Genomic DNA, 24,903 nt, shown 5'->3' on the forward strand with positions numbered 1-24,903 from the left:
CCGAGTAAAGAGCAACCCTCTCACTCGGGGGCCTAGCTGCGATCCCGCACTCGCCTAAGTTACAAAAAATACTCCGAGTGAAGAGCAACCCTCTCACTCGGGGGCTTAGCTGCGATCCCGTATTCGTCTAAGTTTCAAAAAACACTCCGAGTGAAGAGAACGACAAGTAAAGATGTGTTTGAAGAGATCCCAATGTGGTTGGCAGCCCAGAAAGTTTTCGCACAAAGAGATGTACGCAGTGAGATATGTGATGGTGTTGGGGGTGGGGGCGGGGAATGGTGAATCTGGACACCGAAAAAGTTCAAGAAACCCCGAAAGAACGGATGCGGGGGAAAGGAAAAACCTCGATCGACGTGTGTGGTGAGGAGGACACGCTCACCCTCATGCGGCTGGGGCTCGGATTCCCCCTCCGGCAGCCTCCAAGATTTGTCAGCAATCATGCCGTCCTCGGCGAGCCTCTTCAAATCTTCCTGCACGACGGTGGAGCGGATCCAGTCCCCCTGAATCCAACCAGGCGGCAGACCGGACCGCGACGACGACCCCCGAGCAGTCTTTTTGCCTTTCGCCGCGCTGACACCTTCGCGCGCTCCAGGGCCACGGTCTTGTCTTTCCCCATGGCGGTGGCGTGCACGCGGATTAGGCGGAACGTCGAGAGCGGGGAGATGCGCGGTGGAGAAGCAGAGGAGAAGAGGACCGAATGAGGAGCACTGTGCATTGCATCGGCCCGAGCACTCTTTATGGGGCTGCTTCCGAGTGGCTGATAGGTGGGCCCAAGCGATCTTATCACATCCCGCAGCAGATGCTCGCCCGATACGTGGCGAAAAAGATGGCGCGGAAATTGAGGCGCCTCTGTCTATCTGTTCCGCTTACTGTGCCGCGCTCCGTCCCGCCTGCTTCTCCAAAATTTCGAATCCCGTGAGATCCAGGAACCGCAGAGCAATCAACCGCGCCGAAGATTTCACACTCTAAGTCACTCGAAGATTTACGGTGTAATTCACTCGACGACCACAGAATCGATCGAGGCGACTGACGCAAGGTTAAAGTTCCAGTACGATTTCCAGACTCCGATGAAATGCCCCCAAAGCATAGAATCGAATCGGAAACAGCTTCAACCTTACTTCACTCGGACCTCAATTCATTCGGGGGCTAATGGCGATGCCATGTACTTAGGGTAGTGTCATAGGCTTGACCTAGACGCCCTACCCAAGGACATTGCCCTAGAGTCAAAGGCATTTGAAGTACAACAGAAGATACCGACTGAAATCACCTTGGAGTGCAAGCCACTCGACCAACTATTCCACTCGGATACCCCAATTCCACTCGACCAAGATAGAGTCACTCGACCGTACGAAGAATCACCCGGAGTACAGAAGATCTAAAGCCACCTCAGGATGGCAACGGTCAGGTGTTCACTCCGTAGTCTTAAAGGTCATTAATGGTCATTATAGCAGGCGTTACCAGTAACGCCTCTGTCTTAACTTACATTGAACCCTGTGTAACTGAGGGCTGGAGGGGTATGGCGCACTCTATATAAGCCACCCCCCTCCTCTGGCACAAGGGTTCACACCCCCTGTAACTCACACACACATTCCAGTCGACAAGCCTCCGGGCACCGAGACGTAGGGTTGTTACCTCCTCCGAGAGGGGCTTGAATTCATAAAACTCGTGTGTACAACCTCGCCGTAGTTAGGGCCTTGCTTCATCCTTCGTATCCCCTATCCTTACTGTCAGACTTACTCCCACGACAGATTCCTTTATGGTTTGTTCGTTTCCTCTTTGTCCAAACTCCTCTGGCTCTCTTTGATGGCCAGTGGGAATGGAAGGGGCCCCTTTCTTGGTCCCTTGGCTGGTGGGGAGCCACGTTCGTGTTCTTTGGCGATCAAAGTGAAGTGGTTTCGTCCCTTCGGCGGCTTTGTTCGATTGCCGCCTTCAGCCGCTAGGTGGGCTAGGCTGGTGAACTGGATTCCTAGATCTGACATGTGAGTTTCTTTGGCGCCTTTGTTTTGGTTTGCTCTTCTCGAAGGCCGCACAAAGGTTTATGATTAGCAGCCGAGCCTAAACGTTACAGCCGTGGCCCCAACTCCCGGGGTGTTGTCCTCCCCACCGGTGGTCGCTCTGCCCAAGTGCGGTCTTGGGATCGAGGAACCCCCAAGGGAGCAAGAATCCCCTGGAGCTTTGGTGAGAGCAACATCCTTTCTGAACGAGGGTGCTTACTTAGAGACCCCCCTGCCTGACGCCTTAGCAGGGGCCAAGCCTGGGGTTCTCGAGGGGTTTTGACTAACGGATGTTGGAGTATCTTGCGATGGACAAGGATCAAGGGATGCGGTGAGGTGTGGTGGCCTCGGCACTAGCGGCGGTGCGAGACCGGTGGTCCACGACGCCATGTGTCTTCTCTCCAAAGCGGGAGAGGCCCAACTTTGCCCTCTTCGCAGAGTTGGATTGTCGCTTCCTGTGGCGGGGTTTCCGTGCTGTGTGTTTGTGTGGATGGTGTCTGTCTAGCAGCCGCTGTCGTAGTCTTGTCTTGAGTGCTTGTTTGTTTTGGCCTAGTCTTGGGCTTGTACGGTTGTAAATCTTTCTTCTACCAATGGATAGAAACACAAGCTTTGCCTTTTCTGAAAAAAAAGTGCATCAGCATCCCACTTCCCAGCATTGGGACGTTGTGTTCTTACTGCTTATCCCAATAATAGTTTGGAGCCACGGTGAAATATGAGATGAAATATCACAACTGATGGGATTTTTACTTGCTTTATTCATCAACAATATTTATGTATATTTCTTACATGTGTAATTACATTGCAGAACAACCATATGATAGTATTCCAAACTTCACTGCTGCTGATGCCCTAAGGCTGACTGGTATTGGAAGAAATGAATTTATTGATATTATGAACAAATGCAGATCAAAGGTAGTACTGCACTATTGTCAATGTTCTCATTACTTAATTTTCATGGTAACAATTGCCCTTTCAATCTTGTGAAACATACTTACATACATAGGGTTTAAGGGGCTTTGGCTGAATGGATTGTGATCCAACACTTGAAATTCATCTATAAGTTTCGTTTCCATGAATGCTAAATTCTGTTTTCCATTTCCAATTCTGCACTCCAAACTAACCATAAGAACACCATAGCATTACTATGAAATAAAATGGTTTCTTTCCATAGAAGTCTATCGCCGTTGGTTGCATGAACTACCATGAGGAATAGGCTTGAGGGTGTGTACTGCTAGGTTTGGTCCTCGGTTGTTTCCTTTCCCTTAAGATGAAAAGCCTGTCGTGACTGGACTCTTGTAAATTTGTTTTGCTTTTCTCCATATGATAGGAACTAGCCATGGACAGGGGTGCATGGAAGCAGCTATCCATCTGCCAGAACCATGAGTTGTTTGCGAGATCTTATGGGTTTCAGTTCTAGCCTACCCCAACTTGTTTGGGACTAAAGGCTTTGTTGTTGTTGTTTCTTCGTATGATAGGATGTGCTCTTGCACGTTCTCTGTGATATGATCTAATTTCCTCTGTGTTTTTAGTCCTCTGTTTGCACATGCATTTATATCTGAGCCCTATTGCTTTTAGTATCGGCCTAAATAGTTGATTATGCGGGATTTTGATTTATCCATTAGAAAGATCAATAACATGCGATTTAAAGCCTTGGAAAAATAAATGAAATACTAGCTTTTCTCATGCAAGAATAAATTCAATTAGCCATCAATCTGGTGAACCCTACGCATGCATAGTGCAAGGTACTTATGCGCGAGTGCTTAAAGGGAGAGTATCTAGCCACATCATCAAGCACTTACGTAAATTTTATCTACTCCAATGCAAGCCCCTACCATTGGCAAGCCTCGGGCACTTAAGGAAAAAGCTGATTAAAAAGGGCAGCCCGGTGCATGTAGCTCCAGCTTGCGCAGGGTCCTGGGAAGGATCCGACCACTTTGGGTCTATTGTACGCAGCCTTTCCCTACATTTCTGTAAGAGGCTGTTTCCAGGACTTGAACCCATGACCTCATGGTCACTAGGCAGGAGCTTTACCATTGCGCCAAGGCTCCCCTTCCCAAAAGCTGATTCATATATGAATTTTGTGCTAATTAAATACATAAGCACCTGTGTCTATCAAGCGCTCATGATTCAAAATAAGCACGAATGCCATCCCACATGACAAGAATCGGCTTAGTTTGCTAAGCACCTCTCTAAGCACTTGCAAATTTTACATGCTCTTACTATGATAACTACAATTTGGTGTTATCGAGAAGACCAGAACATAAATGATTAATTAATGCAAGCCCCTACCTGCTGGTGCTTGGATGAAATTCGTGTTAATCAAATACATAAGCATTTCTTAAGTGTTGGTGCCTATCAAGCACTCATGCTTCAAAAAATAAGCAACAATGTGCGTACTTGCAAATTGTGCCTATGTTCAGGTGAGTAATCATGTAACAGGATTAAGTGGATTGGCACATCGTGCCTATGTTACAGTGTACCATGGATGGGCTCTATACCCTTTCTCCATACTCCCTCCGTTCCATAATGTAGTGCATATAGATTTTTTGAAAAGTCAAACCTCATAGACTTTGACCAAGTTTGTGGAGTAAAACATTTTCATCTAGAATGCCAAAGTTTTCTCTATAAACTTGGTCAATGTTTGACTTTTCAAAAAATCTATACGCACTATATTATTGAACGGGGGGAGTATAAGATACGCACGCTTGTGTGTATTCTAGTAAAAAAATAAGCGACAATGCGGTCCACATGGCAAATCAAATCAGCTTAATTTGTTAAGCATCTCTCTGAGCGCTTGCAAACTGTACATGCTCTTATTACAATAACTAGTAATTAACTATAACTACTCGGTGTTATCTAGATAACCAGAACATAAATAATAACTTAATCCTAAGATCATAAATGAACTCTTGCATAGATATAAAAGTTAGTCAACTCTTTTTTTGTGAGAAATCTAAGTTAATCTGAGCTGTATAATGTTCTAGACCACACCGTGCATATACTATCAGGCTGGGGTTTTTTTCTCTTAAAAAAATCATGTTAGTTTAGTTCATGATAAGTCTCGGAAATCAGGTTAACTTTGTTCTTAGTATACCTAGAGAGGTTTATCATGTTGGTAAACTATCTTGCAGCAAGATCGATCATCCTAGTAAATGATGGGTTTCCCTCTGTTTAATTCTTCAGAAACTAATGTGGAAGCTGAACAAATCAATCGCAAAAGATTTACTGCCTACACAGCCTGTTGACTTCCCAGTCGAGCCTTGGTGGGGAGTTTGTCTGGTTAACTTTACATTGGAAGAGTTCAAGGTCAGGTTCCCTCTTTCTCAGTATGGAAGATGAGCTTCTTGTTTGGTCTATATGAAGCTATCATTTCTTTGTGTAGTCTCATGTAGAACTGATAAGAATTAATGTTTATTAATCTACTGTAGAAACTTTCAGAAGAAGAAACAGCAACCATAGACAAAATCTGCAAAGAGGAAGCCAATTCATATATTCTTTTTGATATGAAGATTATAGATGACCTCTATAAAAGAGGGTTAGTGTACTTTGATGTGCCTGTTTACACTGATGACCGCTTCAAAGGTATATAGAGTTCATGGAATATTTTTTGAGGATAAGACACCCATGTAATGCCTAGGTTAAAATTGTCTAGTGCTTTGTTTAGTTTGTTCATGTTAAAATTACTCTAATTGATTGGCGTTGTTGCTCATGCTGTCTTGTATCTAAATCCCATATTCATGTTTTCTCTTTGTTTCATGGGCATGTATTATCTTGTCTCGTGACTGCCAATAAATGATTTGGATAACCTTTTCCCTTTTCGATCAAGTTATGACGTAAATGATTTGTCCTAAAATTTCTTATCTTTGATAGAAACCAAACATATAGGTTGTACAAACATGCGAGTGAATAGTTTTTTTGCTTTGACAGGTTCAACATTTAATACATCGCCCGTACATTTTAGAAAAGTACTGAAAAATGTTAGAGTTATATATATTTAGCCGTGTAACCGTTGTATTTTCTCCGTTCTATAAGGGGTTTTCTGCATAATATATTGGCGGCCTATGACCACCTGGAAATACAAGTTGCATTTTTCCTAACATGGTTTCAGACCTAGGTTACTTTTTTGCATGCGCAACTCGTGCTAAGGTCGGATCTCGCGCTGCAGCGTCATCTTTCCGGCCGCTGTTGTCCCTTCTTCCCTCGCCGCTACCGCATCTCTGACTGCTGCCGCCGCCGTCCGCCTCCTACTGTTCGTGATGATCAGAATCAACAACAAGTTGTTCGTGATGATCAGAATCAACAACCGATGCAAAAAAAGCGTGATGACAGGAGGGTGGGGTGCTTACTCCTCTTCCTCATCAGGCTCGCTGAGGACGGACAAGTCGTAGAGCGCAGCCGCCTCGGCTCCGGTCGTGGCGGGTTCCTAGCACGCTTCATCCTTGAAGGAGCTGGGGGCTATGGAGCACCCACCTCTCCAGCAACCGACGAAGTCAATTGCCGAGATGCTGGGACGCGAGGGCGTTGGCGCTGAGAAGGCTGCGCACGAGAAGCCTTGCCGGCCACCTGGGTCCCAACAAGCTCCGTGCTTAGCAGATCAAGGCGTGCTTCCCTCTTCTTGTCGGGCCTTTTTGCAAAGGCACTTTTGGTGCGAGTTGGGGGAATGTACTCATCTCCCTCCGTTTCTCCGGCGAGCTCCTCCTCATCGTCCTCGTGCTCCCCGACGGGATCGTCATCCTCGGTGGTCTCGCCGGTATGCTCTTCGGCATCTTCCTCAGCGAGCCGCTCTTTGGCGTGATCCTCAATGGGCGCACTGGCCCCGTCTTCAGTGTGCTCCCCTGTGCTCCACCACCTGCTTCCCTTTGCCGGTGGCGTCGACCTTTTGCTGGAGGCGTTTAGCCTCCTTGGCCTCTTCTGCTCTGGCCTTGAGGAAGACGGCCTCGTCATCTCTGGTGGGGGTGAACCATGTCGTTCTCCACCCGGACGGCCTTCTCCTTCAAACCCGCAAGCAATTTTTCCACCTCAGCCTTGGAGGGCTCTGTCCACCGCTCCACAACCCCCTTGGCGTCGGCGTTGCACTCCGGTATCTTGGCTAGGATCTCGCCCTTGGTGGAGTTGTTGCAGAGCAGAACCACCTTTTCCGGCAAGAGGAACTCACAGCCCTTGTTGAAGAGCTAGCATATGAGCAAGTAGTGCTCCATCACCGGCAAGTTGCTGTCGGCCCCAGGGTGCAGGCACATTGGGTCGTTGGGGTTCTGGTACTCCCATGCCCTTCGGCCTCCTCTATGATGCAGCGGGGCGATCCGGCAACGGGTGATATCCGCCCCAACCACCTTTAAGGTCAGCCCGACGGCCTTGAGACGGTGGATTCTGTACAGCGCCATCCCGAGCTTGGCGTTGCTGGGCCCGATATTGCTCCAAGTTTTCCCCTTCCCGATCCTCTGGGTCCGGAGGCGGCAGAAGGGAGGGATTTCATCTTGCGGATCCTGCTTAATCCAGCACCAATCCGCCCTCCACTTGTTCCACTTGGTGTGCAGCTTGCCCTCAAGATAGTGCTCCTTCATCCGCGTTCTTGGAATCCAGGTAATGCTGCCGGAGAGAGCGTCGTTCTCGATCTGGGGGATGAAGAAGTGCCGGAACAGGTCAAGATTGGGTGCTATCCCCAGGAAGTTTTCGCACAGATGTGCGTAAATAGACACGCAAGTGATGGCATTGGGAGCAAAATCCAGCAAATGAAATCCGTAGGACTGCATGACCTCCACGAAGAAATCTGAAAAAGGTGGGTAGAGCCCGCCATAGAAATACCATAGAAATACCTGGCAAAGAAGTGAAACTGGTTGTCCGCTGGATCAGCCGACCCCGGGAGGACTTCTGTAGCCGGATGATTGTCGGTCTGGCTCGACCAGACGTACGAATATCTTGAAGTTAGGTCGTCGGCCGTCAACGCTGGCGGGAAGATGGTGTTCTCCCGCCGCTGTTTCTCCCTCTTGAGTTTCTTCTCTGCCTCCGGGTCCATCGCCTTCTTCGCTCTTTTTGGGGCCATGGTGAATGCGCTGGGGATTGAGGAATGGCGCGGTGGAGCAGCAGCGGAAGGAGCAGAGTGCTTTGTTCTTGCGCGAGGAGGAAGATGAAGGTGTCAGGAATATGCAACTTGATATTATTAGGAGGCCAAAGCCATCATATATACATGTACAAGAGAATGCCAAGAAGCTAGAATACAAAAGGCCAAAGGCCATCAATAATATAACTCTAACAGCCCCCCTCAAACTCATGGTGGATCCACAACACCGAGTTTGGAGAGATGAAATTCATGCTGCGCTCTAGTCTGGGCCTTCGTGAAGAAATCTGCTAGCTGTAACTCGGAAGGCACATGCTGAAGACCAATAACATGATCCTGCACAGCAGCGCGCACAAAAAAGGCATCCACACCAATATGCTTGGTAAGCTCATGCTTCACCGGATCCCGCGCAATACTGATAGCACCTGTACTGTCTGACAAGAGGGTGGTAGGTGTAGTAACAGAAACACCAAAATCCTCCAGTAACCATCGTAACCAAGTCACCTCTGTCGTCAGAAGAGCCATAGCTCGTAACTCGGCCTCTGCACTCGAACGAGAAACTGCAGCTTGTTTCTTCGTCTTCCAGGCAATAAGAGAACCACCAAGAAAAACACAGTAAGCGGAAAGTGAACGGCGGTCCGAAGGATCACTAGCCCATGTAGCATCTGAATAGGCCCGGAGCTGTAACGAGCTGGAACGGGGAAAAAAAGACGACGAGAGATCGTGCCACGAAGATAGCGTAGAACACGAAGAAGGTGACTATAGTGAACAGAAGTGGGAGCAGAAACAAACTGACTCAGAATATGGACAGGATACGAGATATCCGGACGTGTGACAGCAAGATAGACAAGACTCCCAACAAGATGACGATAACGCGTCGGATCAGACAAGGGCTCGCCATCAGAAGCACGAAGGTGAAGATTGAGCTCCATAGGAGTCTCAACAGTGCGCTCATCACTAAGAGCCGCACGAGTAAGAAGATCTTGGATATACTTCTCTTGGGAAATATAAAAGCCATCAGAGGTGGATGAAACCTCAATCCCAAGAAAGTAACGAAGAGGACCAAGATCAAACATAAGGAACTGCTCACTGAGGCGGGCCTTGACAAAGGCAATGTACTCAGAATTGTCGCCAGTGATGATCATGTCATCAACATATAGAAGAAGAAGAGTCCTACCACGAGCAGAAAGGTGGACAAACAATGCTGGATCATGAGCACTGGGCGAAAAACCAGCAGCAGTCACCACAGAAGCGAAGCGCTCAAACCAGGCACGGGGGGCTTGCTTAAGGCCATAAAGAGAGCGGCGAAGACGACAAACCATGTCATCAGGAACAGAATACCCAGGTGGCGGTTGCATATAAACCTCCTCGCGCAACTCACCATTTAAAAAGGCATTCTTCACATCAAGCTGAGACACGGACCAATGGCGAACAGAAGCCACGGCAAGAAGTGTACGGACAGTGGTCATATGGGCCACAGGAGCAAAAGTCTCATCGTAATCGCGACCATGTTGTTGCTGAAAGCCACGAGCAACAAGACGAGCTTTATAACGCTCAAGAGAACCATCAGAGCGAGTCTTTATCTTATAGACCCACTTACAAGTGATGGGACGAACACCGGGAGGAAGAGAAACCAGATCCCATGTGCCGGTGCGCTCAAGAGCAACAATCTCCTCTGCCATCGCAAACTGCCATTCAGGATGCACAATAGCATCTCGATAAGAAGTCGGCTCAAGAACGGTCGAAAGACCATAGCGAGAAGGAGAATATCGATCAGGGGGCGGACAAGGCCGAGAACGAAGACCATAAGTCGACTGAGAGAAGGAAGACGACACACCAGAAGTAGAGGGCACATCAGTGGACTCGTCCACAATACGTGGACGTCGAGTATAATGAAAAGGAAAGGAGGGAAGAGGTGGAATCACTGAAGATGGAGACGGGGAATGTATCGACGAAGGTGGAGAAGGGGAAGGTATCGGTGATGAACATGGAGAAGGTGAAGGTGTCGATGATGAAGGTGAGGAGTCATGTGATGAGGGAGGAGAAGAAACCGTAGGAGAGGACGGTGTCGAATCTACAACAGTAGGATGAGGAGTAGGAATACTTGGCACAGGGGGAGGTGTATCCGGAAATGTAAGAAAAGAGATATCCTCTATGGAAAAGGCCGAGGAGGATGGACGCGGGTAGAAGGGACGAGACTCATCAAAGGTCACATCCCGAGAAATACGCATCCGACGACTGATGGGATCCCAACACCGATAGCCCTTATGCTCATCACTGTATCCAAGAAAAACACACTCAACAGACTGAGCGGTCAGTTTGGTGCGTTCACGAGGGGCAAGCAAAACATAGCAAACGCAACCAAACAAGCGAAGCACCGAATAATCAGGAGAGCGAACAGAAAGACGCTCGAGAGGAATGCCACCCTGTAGAGCAGCAGATGGCCGAATGTTAATAAGATACGTGGAAGTGGTAATAGCCTCAGCCCAGAAGTGAGGCGGAAGAGAGGCGGCGATCATCATCGCGCGCGCCGTCTCAAGAAGGTGACGATGCTTGCGCTCAGCCACACCATTCTGAGCATGAGCACTAGGGCAAGAGAACTGAGGAAGAGTACCTTGCTCAGCAAGGAATCCTCGCAGCGCATGGGAGATATACTCACCAGCTGAATCTGCGCGAAAAACACGAATAGGAGTGGAAAACTGGGTTTGAACCATGGCAGCAAATTTTTTGTATATAGATAAGACCTCACTACGAGAAGACATGAAATAGATCCAAGTGTACCGTGAAAAATCATCTATAAAGATAATATAGTAGCGATGACCCCCTTTTGAAGCAAAGGGAGCTGGACCCCAAACATCAGAGTGAACAAGGTCAAAAGGGCGCTCAGACACCAACTCGCTGTGAGGATAGGGTAGCTGAATCTGCTTACCTAGCCTACAACCCAGACAATCCAACGAAGCGTTACCGGAGACAGACCCCAGAACACCGCGATGAACCAAAGACGAGAGACGAGAACCACATAAATGGCTAAGACGATGATGCCACTGTTGAAAAGAGCTGGTAGATGCAGCAACAGGGGTTACGAGACTGGCAGCGGAGGCAGCGGAAGGAAGACGTAGCCAGTCAAGCTCCTAGAGACCATCAGAGCGTCGAGGGCCAGCACCAAGTAGAGCACCCGTGCGACGATCCTGGACAGAACACGAATCAAAGTCGAGGATGACCCTACAATTAGAATCAACAATCTGACCACCAGATATGAGCTGCATGGTAAGTCGAGGAACATGAGCGACAGAGGGAACATGAAATGAAGAAGTGCTAAGAGTGCCTCGACTAGCTACAGGGAGGGGAGTGCCATCAGCCGTAAGAACACGAACATGAGACTCAACAGGTCGAATGGAGGTCAAAGTGGAAGAATCATAGGTCATATGAAAAGATGCTCCAGTATCAAGAATCCATGGGGATGTACCTGAAGGAGTAGAAGGTGGTTTCTTATTGCCAGAAGAGTCAGTCACGGAACCTGCAGATCTTGTCGGTGAAGAATCCCAAGTAGCAAGTAGAGACTGCAGCTGCGCAATCTCACGAGGAGACATGGACATGGCGGAAGGGGTCGAGGTAGAAACATCTGCCGATAATAAGCAGACTCCACCACCCATGGAAGCCGCGTGTAGAGTCGACTGAGAGTAGCGAGTCGACGGAGAGCCGGCCACTTGGAGAGCCGACATAGAGCGATCACCGTCGTGCGCGGAAGCCGCGAGAGTCGAGGTAGAGCGGTCACCGCGCGCGGAAGCCATGAGAGGAGTCAACGTAGAGCGGCCACCACCGCGCGCGGAAGCCGCGGGAGAAGTCGGCGTAGAGCGACCACCACCGCGCGCGGAAGCCACGGGAGGAGTCGACGTAGAGTGACCACCACCGCGCGCGGAAGCCGCGGGAGGAGTCGGCGTAGAGCGACCGCCACCGCGCGTGGAAGCCGCGAGAGGAGTCGGCGTAGAGCGACCGCCACCGCGCGTGGAAGCCGCGGGAGGAGTCGGCTTCAAGCGACCACCACCGCATGCGAAAGCCGCGAGAGAAGTCGACGTAGAGCAGGCACCATATCGTGTGAAGGCCGCAAAGGAAGTCGATGAAGAGCGGCTACTGCCATCTGAGAAATTCGGAGTAACAGACAACAACGCCCGAGGAGGGGCACCGAGCAAAGATGGAAGCTGCCTCTGTGAGCTGACGACCGAAGGACAACCAGTGACTAAAGACAATGACATAGTACTCCTTTTTTTTAATGGAAAGAAACGGGCCAATTCTAATCAGCCAAGGGCCAAGCCAGCCTGCTTCACGGAAGACCAAACCCCACACGACGCAATTCAGCCTCCGCGACAGTAGAACAACGCGATATGGCGGCGGCGCACAGAAGGTAGCGGAAACGGCGGAGCTGGTGCGACGGCCAGCAAGAAGATCAGCGACGACGGCGGAAGCCAGGGATCCGCGGCGGAGGCAGCCGGGTTGAAGGACGGAGGAGCACCGCGACCGAAGCTTGTAGTTGAGGCGGATCCGCGCCGGACTTCAGCGGCCGGCCCGAAGAGCAAACGGCGGCCGGAGCTAGCAGGGCGGCGACAGGACGTGCTCCTCCACCCCTCCGGTGGAGGAGCTGCGGCGCCAGGAGGGAGCAACGATCAAGCGTACAGGCTGCCAGACCCAGCCTCTTCGATCTAGACCGGGAGGCGAGCCCTTCGTCAATCTGGACCAGCGAGGAGAGAAAACGACACAAGCAGGGGCCTGAGAAGGCAGCGCGCCCCGCACACCCACTCGAGGACGGTCCCGGAGAACGGCGACTACCAGATCAGCGACCGGAGGGCAGTGGCAACCGAAGTTGGGGATGAGACGGCCGCCGATTGATTCAGCACGAGTTGCAAACGTGCGGAAAAAAAGAACCTAGGCTCTAATACCATGTCAGGAATATGCAACTTGATATTATTAGGAGGCCAAAGCCATCATATATACATGTACAAGAGAATGCCAAGAAGCTAGAATACAAAAGGCCAAAGGCCATCAATAATATAACTCTAACAGAAGGAGGCGGCTGCTAGATTGGGAGCGGAAGGGGGTAAATGAGCAGCGCCTCTCGCGGTTTCCTTTTCATGGGGAAGGCGCGGAGGCTGGCTTTTTTCCGTCCTACGTGGCTGCGCTTTTCAGGTGCACTACCCTGGCAGCTGTCTCGTTCCACCTCTCTCACGTTCCGCATTTAATGCGCATTGTGGGGGCGTGGTAAAAGAGAAGATTACAACAGTTATTCCCTGCCACGCGTGCCTGTGCACTGTTTGGGCCTAGCCCAATGACGCCTCACATGCGTGTACGGCCCAGGCCCGGGGGCTCCTGTCGGTGTACTAAAACATGGGTCCTTTAGTACTCCAGACTTGTGCATAGGCAGTTGCAGCCCTCCGGACGGCAAGGGCTTGCCGGAGGATAGCTCAACCCAAGCCTCACCTCTTGGACACCAAGACCGTGAAGAGGACCTCTAGGCAGGTCATCGAGAAGTACTGCGTTAGTACTGAAGGACAAGACTTAAGTTGACGGCAAGCTTCGCACCGGCAAGCCAAGGCTCCTTGCAGGAAAGCTCTCCCTTGCCCGCCGCCCGCTCCACCTCATTGACCAGCTGATGGCTTGTCAAGGTGAGGTGTTGAGCGGGCAGGTGGCCCGATGGGAGTCAACAGGACACGTGTCGGCACCTCGCATGCAGATCAACTTTATTGACACCCGTATGGTGGACGTGTCAAGAAGATAGGTTCATCCACGTTGACGGCACAGGAGAGACACCTTTTGCCGAAGGATGGCCACCAGCTCACGGTGCATTAGATGCCCTTGTCCTACTCCGGCAGGATTAGGGTGGATAGCATCAAGACTACTATTCACATACTTGTAATGAGCATGTTGCCACTGTGGTGACCCCTTTTCGTCTATAAAAGGAGGCCCATGGCTACCTTGGCACGGGTCGACAGCCTGCTCATGCTTACACAGTAGTTGCAGCTTGTTCACGTTTTTCCGGCAAGCTGCACTTGTAACTTGAGCCCCAAGTCAAGCCACCCAAACACAGGAGTAAGGTTTTACGCCTCCATGGCCGCCCGAACCTGACAATTCCCCGCGTGTGAACTGTTGGATTTGCTCTCTGTGCGTTGTCGATAACCCTAGCCGAACTGCAAAGGGATCGTCGTACTCCAACACCTGCCATCATGTCAGCTTTCCCCTCGAATGTCCAGTCTTTCGAGTGGGAACCAAGGAAGCTGAGCCAAGAAGTGAGAGGAAGTGATCGAAGAATGCCTCTGCCATGGTCGCATGGTCCGAGACCCCTTGCCATGGATCACATTCTTTTGCTTTCTACAGTATACGAAATTGCATGCAAGGATGGCGAACAAAGCTATCTTAAAAACAAGATCTTTTATGGCTTTCCAATCTATGTGTAGCTCACCATGTTAGTATTGTTAGAAAAGACAACAATATAAAACTAGTCATTCTTATGGATATGAAACCCAAGAGCATTGTTTGAAAAGAAATGCCATTTAATGCAATGGTGTCAATTTAATGCTGCCGATCATCATATCAAAATCTCCTAGTCATTTTCTTACTTCGTAATAAGAATTGGTAAATTGGCCGTGTAATGTTGTTCCTTTGATTGAAGTAATAAGCACGCGTTGCGATTTGTGCTAAGAAAACATGTTTTCAGGTTACTATATTGTTTCTTTTTGTTCAGTTTCTAGGCTTGAAGGCTTTGTTTCTAACAAGGATCAATCCTATGAAGACCCAATCGAAGAGTAAGTGCTAGCAATCCTTCTGTGTGATGATGACCTTCATTTCTTATTCAAATATATATTTCACTTGCATTGTTGTATTGTGATAAAATCCATTACCTGATTTTCTTGATTGCAGGCTACTTTATGCTGTATTTGTTGTGTCAAGTGCTAATGCTACTGTTGCTGAATTGGCTGCAACTTTACAAGCTGACCTTTATCAGCTGCAGGCAGCGGCATCATTTGCTTGCCGATTGGGCTGGGCTGTAAAACTTGTGGATGGTGACTCTGTATTTAAAGACGAAGGTGAACCTCCATCTCTCAGTAACATTCTTAGTGATGATGATGAAGGTTCAAATGCAAGTATCAACTCAGAAAAGTCCAATCAACAGTTGCTTAGCATCGATACTAATGGACCCAGGAGAATATCCGGGACAGCTCATGTAGGTTTTGTTGTTGATGCCAATGTTACTTCATACTTGATGATGGGTTCATTGTCCCCAGGTTAGATACTATCTTTATTTGTAATGCAGAGCCTGTGAGATTTGGAGCTGAAATCTCTTGAACACCAATTCTTGGGACACCTTCCTGTTTCATGTTTAAGATTTTACTTCTGTATATTTATATAATATATAGAAATATAGTGATCCCTTCTTCTCCTGTACATTGCTGATCTACATGACGTCTGTAGTACTTGTTAATAGTTTAATACCTAGTGTATTGCCTAAATAAGCACACTACTAAGCACCGTAATTGACCTACTGCAGGTCTAAAATCTCATGCTGTCACGCTGTATGAAGCTGGAAAATTAGGTGATTCTTGCATTGCGGAACTATGCAGTGATCTGGCTAGTTTAGAAGGAAAGAAATTTGAGGGTGTGCTAGAGGAGTTTGCTAATCATGCATTCAGTCTGCGGTGGTCCCTCGAGTGCTTAAAGTCCGGTGGAGCTTCTACCGATGATAGTACTGATAAAGATGGTGAAACAAAGACTCCAACAAATTTATTGCATGAAAATGTTACAGCCCATCTGGCCAATGCAAACATCGAGGACAGAGCTGAGGATGGCCTTGGTAAAGTGCCCCAGCATAACTGCTCTACTGGTGTTTTAGATAATAAAGATGAGAATATATCATCAGTGTCGATGGGTTTACCAGAACGTGGGGAAAACATGGTTAGAATTGAGGCTCAGAATGACTCAACTGGCACCAATGTGTTGATGATAAAAAGGAAGTACACTGTTGATGTCCTCCGATGTGAGAGCCTTGCTTCACTTGCTCCAGCAACACTAGAACGGCTATTTCTCCGTGACTATGACATTATTGTGTCAATGGTTCCTCTTCCTTCTTCATCAGTTCTTCCTGGTCCTTCAGGCACGATTCATTTTGGTCCACCCTCTTATTCTGCGATGACACCTTGGATGAAGCTAGTATTGTATACTGCAGGCCATTCTGGACCACTATCTGCTGTTTTCTTGAAAGGACAACGCTTCAGATTGCTTCCTGAACCATTAGCTGGTTGTGAAAAAGCATTGTTATGGTCTTGGGATGGCTCTATGGTTGGTGGACTAGGAGGGAAGTTTGAAGGGAATTTGGTCAAGGGCAATCTACTCTTACATTGCTTGAACTCGATGTTGAAGCAATCTGCCGTGTTAGTGCAACCGCTTAGAATAGATGATCTCAACGCATCAGGAAGCCTTGTCACAGTAGATATCCCTTTACCCCTGAAGAATGATGATCATTCAATTGCATCTGTGGTAGCTCAAGCGAATTTGCCAAAGGAACAGGTCTTTAATTTGACCTCAGTACTGAAAGACCTATCCAGTAAATTTCAGTTGACCACGCTTGGCTACCTTCGTCTATTAAGACTTAACAATCTTGTCGAATCGGATAAGTTTCACCCAGAAAATGCAAGTTACCAGTGGGTGCCCTTGAGTTTGGAGTTTGGAATTCCCTTGTTCAATCCAAACTTATGCGAGAGGATTTGTGAAAGGGTGGTTGCGTCTCGTATACTTCAGAAAGATGATCTCACTGAACATTATGATGTGATGCAAAATGTAAGGAGGCGTCTCAGAGAACTTTGTAGTGAATATCAAGCAACTGGACCAGTAGCTAAGTTATATAACAAGAGGGGAAGCTCAAGGGATCTACCTCGCACTTTAATCAATAGTATTAGTAGCAGATGGGATCCAGCAAATGATCCTTCAGCACCAACCAACACAAGAACCCCAAGTGAACACGAGAGGCTAAAACTTGCTGTCCGACAGAGATGCGGCACAGAAGTTGTGGGCTTTGATGGGAGGACTGTCAGGTACTTCCTCTGTTCACAAATACTATAAGAGTTCTAACTTTTTTGTGAATTAGATGTATACATACATGTTTTAGTGTGTTTGTTCGCTCATTTCAGTCTGTATGTAATCCATATTGAAATATCCAAATCATCTTATATTTGTGAATGGAGGAAGTATTTGTGAATTTATGGTTTCATGTCATATGTTTCATATTCTTCTCATGTTTATTTATTTGTGACTAATGTTGTGAACCTCAAAAGGTCATATTCACTCTCTCCGGAGCAGGAAGAGGCTACCACCAAACACATCTCTGACGAACAGTCATCCACCCATGAAGGAAAGCCAGATCAAGAAGATGCACACAGCAAGGATGTAACCTTGCCAGGACTAAACCTTATCTTTGACGGAGTTGAATTACACCCCTTCGATATTGGTGCTTGTCTTCAAGCACGCCAACCTCTCTGGTTGATAGCTGAGGCATCAACAGTTTCATCAACCCTCATATGATGCGTCCATGTGGTCATCTCGCTTTTGCTCCAATATCTCCGTCTATGCTGGTAAATCAGAACTGAAACTGTTGCAACTAATGCTTCTCGAAAGGCTTATTTCATTAATCTCGACTCTTGAGGGAATATTTTGTTGTACAAAGGGTTCGGTGCCGTTTGATGTGCCATGTGAGGTCAGCTGATGTCTTTCACATGAATGACCAAACATTGCTCGGAGATTGCATTTGTCCAGTCCTTCCGTTTGCATAATTTGCAAGTAGACGTTTACGTTTTCAAGCCTTTTGCTCCTTTTTTTTGTGCTAGCATTGGGAATTTCCGTCCCAAAGACCAAGGGGGGTTGGGTATTTGTGACCTTAAAGTTAAGAACACTTCCCTTCTCAGTAGGTGGTTGTTTAAGCTACTGACGAAAGATGGTGTATGACAAACCCTCATAATGAGAAAATATGTTGGCTCAAAGGCAGTGTTCCAGTATATTGGAGGCCTTCCAGTATATTGGAGGCCTGAGGACTCGTACTTTTGGGCTGGTCTAATGGTTACGAAGATATTTCTTTCTCTATGGATCATTCTCTATCAAAAAGAAGGCTTGGAAATTAGATTTTGGGAGGACAAGTCACTAGGTAATGCCACACTCCGAAAACAATATCTAGCTCTATATAATATTGTTCTGTCATAAGGGTGATACTATCGCCATGGTGGTTCTGGAATCCATTCATCCGAATGTGACATTCAGACGAGATTTAATAGGCCCCTGATTTGCATCGTGGAACGATTTGATAAATCGCCTTGCCATGGTACATCTATCACAAGGCTTATGCAGAGCATCCCACGACCATCCCCATAGACGCCACATCAATTATCCAAGCTCCAAGTGGACCAATGATAAGGGCTAGGGCACGTGCTATTCAATCCGAGGTGACATCACTCCTACTTGAGTTTTCTCCCTCTTCAAGTGAGACATGGCTACTGCCTAAGTCCGAGATACTATGTGTCATCAGGTACAACGCTCAAGACTCAGAGCCGAGGACTGTAGATGAAGAGACATGCGTCAACACTCTGGACAGACCGGAACTTTCGGCCAGAGCCCGGAACTTTCGGTCCCCGGACCTTCCGGCTGACTCGGAGCTTCCGGCCGCCGATGACTTCGACCAGCCCAGGCGTGCCAACTCTCGGGTTAGCCCGGACCTCGTCCCGGACCTTCCGGCGCCCGGAACCTCTGGCCGGCCCGGACCTTCCGGCCCCCGGATGCCAGCACATCTCCTCCGCGCCAACTCTCTGGTTAGGCCGGACCCTCCCCGGAACCTCCGGCGCCCGGAACTTCCGGCCTAGCCCGGAACTTCCGGCCCTGCCTGCGCGCAGCCTCTTGGGCCGAGGCCCGTGTACCCTTTCGTCACCTAGACTATATATACTCTATCCCGTACAACTTTCTAGGGTTAGCGTTGGTTTAGCTCATTTGAGAGATAGAGCTTCGCTCATCCATCCGGATCTACTCCACGAGAGAGACCGCAACCCCTCTTCGGAGAAGATCCACTTGGATTCAAGACCTCCTCGCGGAGAAGATCCCCCCGTGGATTCAAGACCTCCTCACGGAGAAGAACCGGCTACCCTTTTGTATCGTCCTTAGTTGTCCGTGGATTCATGTATCGTTCTATGTATCCGAGGATCTAGCACATGTGTGACTTATTCTTGTTAGTTTGAGTGTTCCTCTTGTGTTTCCCCTTGTGTTTTCCCTCGTTTCCTTCCTCGTGTTCTTCACAGGATCCACTCCTTTCGTGAAAGATCGGGCGATTAGGGTTCTACCCTACATCATCTTGGTATCTAGAGCAAGGTTGATCATGATTTCGGAGCCTCCCCGTTGTGTTTCTAGCCTAATTTTGTTGTTTTTCGTCCTAATCCGAAAATCCCCACCAAAAATAGCCCCAATTTTTTTTTGTGATTTGTTCGTGTGTTGAGATTTTGTTGGTCTTGATCCGTGAATTTTGTGTGTGGCTTGTAGATCTAGCCTCCCCACCTTTCTTTTCCTCCAATTTCTTCTTTTTCCCCTTCGGATTTGGGCCTTTCCCCCAGTTTTTCTGCCCAAATCCACGATCCTGAAGTCTCTGTTCTTGGAATCCCAACCACCGGAACTTCCGGTCCAGCCCGGACTTTCTGGTCCCCGGACCTTCGGGCCTTCCCCGGAACCTCCGGACCTCGGACCCTCCGTCTTGCCCGGAACTTCCGGCTTCGACAGAAAGTTCGCACTACTTCCACAACTCCGCCCAAATTCCACCAAATTTTGTTCCGGTGCTCACCATATACCATATATACTTCCTCATACCTCCTCCACTCCCGCATAACCCAACTATTTTTAGACCATTTCGCTCTCCGACACAATTGCTACTTTGAAGTTTGAGAATTTGAGTTGCGGTACCGTATCCTTTTGTGTTTTGGCTATCTAGGTACGGGTCGACATCGACATCACCGCTGCTCATCTCCGCCACGGACGCGTCATCAACAACGACCACCTCGACTACGACTTGGTATTCGTGCCACCATTTTGACACCATACCGGAAGCAAGACCGGTAACCTCATCTTGGTATTGGACATATCACTCTTGCCACTACATTGATAGCCATCATAGCCTTACTCCTTTGCGTTGCTTACCCATCGAGACTAGTCATTGAGTATTGCCGGCAACGAGACTTGTGCACATTAGTGATCATACTTCCCATAACATACATACATCATTGTTGCCTATATTGGTATCATCTCTTGTGTCACAAAGTTGTCATCGCATACTCACTTGCTATCTTGGTTCGTCAAGCATTGCATGAGAAAAGAGCTCAAACATCAAAGAGCCAACCAAGCTTTTAAGCAAAGAGGAAAGATAAGCAAAGAGTTTTTAAGCAAGAACCATAGCATCATACAACATTAAGATTGTCATACTCGATCATCTTGGATCATATCATAGCAACACCTTGCATTCAAAATATTTGGGATAGAAGTCGTTGCATTTTTGCTAAGTAGGTTGTGCACAAGTTCTTGTACCCGCCTATCGTGCAATCGTGCTAGCGTCTCTCTAGTGTTGTGCAACAAGAGTATTTTTGTGGATTCCACATTTTGGCTCACCCTTGGTTGCACAACCCCACTTATCTTTTTGTGTGTGTGTTTCCGTGTACCCTATATGCTTGGTCTACTTGTTACATTGCATCTTGCGAATCTTTTCCAACATTATTGAACCTCACTTACAATTACATCAAATTTTGTGCCACCATCCTAACCAAGCTCCACCAAAAGCTTTTACTTGTGTAGGTGTGAGAAACCGACAAGAACTCGTACCAATTATGCTATTTCCTTGTCCTACATTGGTGTGATCCTCGATCCACTTTCAACTTCGGTCAAGGTACATTTGGTACTCGTTCCTCTCTTTCTACCACTCACATTTGTCTTGGAATGATGGATAGGCCAAGTACTTCTACCAATCCACTCTTCATGGAGCAAGACGACGACATGAACTCCTTCGTCACCAAGAGTCATCTCTTTGGTGCACAACGTGCTTTGCATCAAGAGCAACAAGCTATGAGTGAATGCATCGACAACCTTGCTGCCGACTTGTGACTTTCCGAGAAACGTACAAGGGACTACTTCGACCACAAGCTCGACGATCACAAGCAAGAGAATGGCGCAAGGATGGACGAGATTCGCGCTTTGTTGCTCAACCGCTCTTCTTCCACTTCAAGAAGGAGCCGTTCAAGTCGCCATTCCGACTCAAGTACACCGACATCGAACACTCTTCGTGGAGCCGCGCGCACCGACCGTCAAGCAAACCTCAATCCGCTTCGGGATACCGACTCTCAAGAGCGCCGACGACGTCAAGCCGAAGAAGCCTTTGCGCTAGCTCGAGAACGGCAACAACAACGCCAACATGAAGAGGAAGAACGCATGCGTCTACACCAAAATGCACAAGATGCGAGGCTCAACGTCAAGAACAACAACTCCGTGACGATCAAGCACTTGAGGCGCAACAAGCTCTACGCGATGCGAGTCGAGCCGTTGCCGACCGAGGCCGACAAGCTCGTGAAGAAGAGGAAGCACTTCGCGAAGAAATTCACGAGCGACGATTTCAAGCTCGCATGCATCGTCTAGTTCCCCCTCGAGCTCGACGCGTTCCTCCACAAGCTCGCCAAGACCATCAAGTTCATCAAGAGCATGAAAACAATGGGAATCCTTCGCGACAAGAGCAACACGAGGTTGACAACCCTCCGCGTCAAGAGCACCACGAGTTGGACAATCATCTTCAACATGGGCGTCATCATCCTCGACCCCAACACAATGAAGAGCAACGCTACGGCAAGCTCAAGTTCACCATGCCCAAGTTCAGCGGAAGCAACGATCCCGAAGAATACCTTTCATGGGCATTGAAAGTTGACAAGATCTTCCGTTTACACAATTATGAAGAAGAGAAGAAGATCGCAATGGCATCCCTTGAGTTCCAAGACTACGTCCTCATTTGGTGGGAACAAGTCATTGAGTGCCGCGAGGCAAGAGGTGGTCCACCCATCACTACTTGGGCACAAATGAAGGATGTCATGAGAGCACGCTTCGTGCCTACCTACTACAACCGCGACCTCTTCAAGAAACTCCAACAACCCAAGCAAGGAACCAAGAGCGTTGAAGAATACTACAAGGAGATGGAGATTGCAATGATAAGAGCCAATGTGACGGAAGATGATGAGCAAACTATGGCACGTTTCTTGAATGGACTCAATCATCCTATCAAGAAGATCGCCGACTTCCAACCATACTCAAATCTCATCGAGCTCGTGCACCAAGCTACCAAAGGGGAACGCCAAGTGCAAGATGATTTCAAGTATGCCAAGTTCTCATCCAAGTCCTACGGCTTCTCCAATAACCAAGCTTCAACGACTCCAATACCGACTACAAGACCGTCTACTTCCAACATCGACAAGTCGACTTCCAAGAAAGCTTCGCCTACTACAAGCAACTTCAAGCCGAGAGCTTCATCATCATCAACCCCTACCGATGAGACCGTCAAGACGAGCTCCCTCAAGTGTTTCACTTGCGGAGGCCGAGGCCACAAGTCCTATGAGTGCACCAACAAGCGCACCATGATCTTCAACGACGATGGCACCTATGATTCCATGAGCGAAGGAGAAATGGAAGCCCTTGAGCAAGTCGCCATGCACCGCCAAGTGAACAATGAAGAAGAACAAGTCTTTTGTGATGAAGACTCAAGCCCCGCACTTGTTGTCTCCAAAGTCTTGACTCTCCAACATCACCAAGATGAAGACCAAAGATGCACCATATTCCACACCAAGGCCGGCATCAGTCGACGATCCGTCAAGGTCATCATCGATGGAGGGAGTTGTCACAATCTCGCAAGTGAAGAACTTTGCTCCAAGCTCCAATTGCCCAAGACGAAGCATCCACATCCATACAAAGTGCAATGGCTTAGTGACTCCGGCACTATCCAAGTAGAGCACCGAGTACAAGTCTCCTTCAAAATCAGCGCCTACGAAGACACCTTGGAGTGCGACGTCATCCCAATGACCGTTTGCCATCTTCTCCTTGGACGGCCATGGCAATTCGATAGAGGAGTCGTCCAGAATGGGCGTACAAACACTATAGCTTCAAGATGCAAGGAAAGGAGTTTGTGTTACGACCTATGTCTCCAAGCCAAGTGATCGCCGATAAGCAAGACACCCATCGTGGAGAGAATGGTGAGAGAGTGAGCCACCAAAAAGAGAGTGAGCGCCACAAGCCCAAATTGAGTGCCTCCACGATGAGCGAAAACAAGAACCTCGTTCTATTTGCCACCAAACGTGAGATGAGAGAAGTGTGTGAGAACCCATCTAGTGTCCTACACTACGTCCTCGTGTGCAAGGACAATGCACCACAAACTAACACTTCTCACACTCCTCTAGTATTGTCTTCTCTTTTGCAGGAATTTCAAGATGTTTTCCCCAATGAGCTACCTCCGGGACTACCTCCATTACGAGGCATTGAGCACCGCATCGACCTCATCCCCGAAGCACCGCTTTCGAACAAAGCTCCCTACCGCGTCAACCCCGAAGAAACCAAAGAAATTCAAAGGCAAGTAAAGCATCTCATAGACCATGGACATGTGCGTGAAAGTTTGAGCCCTTGTGCCGTACCGGTCATTCTTGTGCCAAAACGTGACGGTAGCTTTCGCATGTGCTCCGATTATAGACCTATCAATGCTATCACCGTTCGCTATAGGTACCCCATTCCATGCCTAGATGATATGCTTGATGAGCTTAGCGGTGCCACTATATTTTCTAAAATTGATCTTAAAAGTGGTTACTATCAAATCCGCATACAAGAGGGTGATGAATGGAAAACCGCATTCAAAACCAAGTTTGGTTTGTATGAGTGGTTAGTCATGCCTATGGGTCTCTCGGAAGCACCGGGCACTTTTATGCGCCTTATGAATCATGTCTTTTGCCCTTACATTGGTATATTTGTTGTGGTTTACTTCGATGACATTCTTGTGTTTAGCAAATCTATCCAAGAGCATGTCACCCATGTCCGCACCGTTTTGCAAACTCTTAGGAAAGAGCGTCTCTATGCTAATATGGAGAAATGCCTTTTTGGTGTTGATAAGCTCGTTTTCTTGGGTTTTGTGGTCTCTTCTAAGGGTGTTCATGTAGATGAGTCCAAGATCAATGCTATTAAGACTTGGCCGCAACCAACCAACTTGCATCAAGTGCGTAGTTTTCTTGGTCTTGCGGGTTTCTATCATCGCTTTGTGAAGGATTTTAGCACCATTGCTTCGCCTTTGCATGCTTTGAGCAAGAAGAATGCGCCGTTTATTTGGGGACCATCCCAAGATACCGCATTCAATGAGCTTAAGAATTTGCTTACTCATGCTCCCGTGCTTGCTTTACCCAACTTCGACAAGCCTTTTGAAATTCATTGCGATGCTAGTAGTAATGGCACAGGAGGTGTGTTAACGCAAGAGAAGCGCCCCATAGCTTACTTTAGTGAGAAACTTTCTGGAGCGCAACTCAATTATCCCATCTATGACAAAGAGCTATATGCTTTAGTCTGCATTTTGCATGAATGGGAACACTACCTTCGTCCCCACGAGTTTATCATTCATACCGATCATGAGACTCTCAAGTATCTTAAGGGACAAACTAAGTTGAACAAGCGTCATGCTAAATGGAGTGAATTTATTGAGTCTTTTCCCTATGTCATCAAGTACATCAAGGGTAAAGAAAACATAGTAGCGGATGCTCTTTCCCGCATTTGCATGCTTGTCATGCAACT

At 48.1% G+C, this 24,903-nt stretch overlaps 1 protein-coding gene across 4 annotated transcripts in view; it reads left to right on the forward strand.

Moving 5' to 3' along the window:
* Positions 1-17,888, forward strand: part of LOC119268141 (protein FAM91A1-like) — a 49,947-nt gene extending 32,059 nt beyond the window's left edge. For 3 of the 4 annotated variants that reach the window (XM_037549667.1, XM_037549668.1, XM_037549669.1), the window contains 7 exons: positions 2,800-2,906; positions 5,178-5,300; positions 5,423-5,576; positions 14,783-14,843; positions 14,959-15,323; positions 15,587-17,126; positions 17,367-17,888. In XM_037549667.1, coding sequence (XP_037405564.1) covers positions 2,800-2,906; positions 5,178-5,300; positions 5,423-5,576; positions 14,783-14,843; positions 14,959-15,323; positions 15,587-17,126; positions 17,367-17,613 — 2,597 coding nt within the window. In that variant the 3' untranslated portion in view covers positions 17,614-17,888. Of the gene's footprint in view, positions 1-2,799; positions 2,907-5,177; positions 5,301-5,422; positions 5,577-14,782; positions 14,844-14,958; positions 15,324-15,586; positions 17,127-17,366 lie in introns of those variants that run through there. The other variant, XM_037549670.1, reaches the window with a different exon arrangement.
* Positions 17,889-24,903: the final 7,015 nt, after the last annotated feature.

The sequence above is a fragment of the Triticum dicoccoides genome, chromosome 3A (genome assembly GCF_002162155.2).
Source record: "Triticum dicoccoides isolate Atlit2015 ecotype Zavitan chromosome 3A, WEW_v2.0, whole genome shotgun sequence".
Classification (NCBI taxonomy): Eukaryota; Viridiplantae; Streptophyta; class Magnoliopsida; order Poales; family Poaceae; genus Triticum; species Triticum dicoccoides.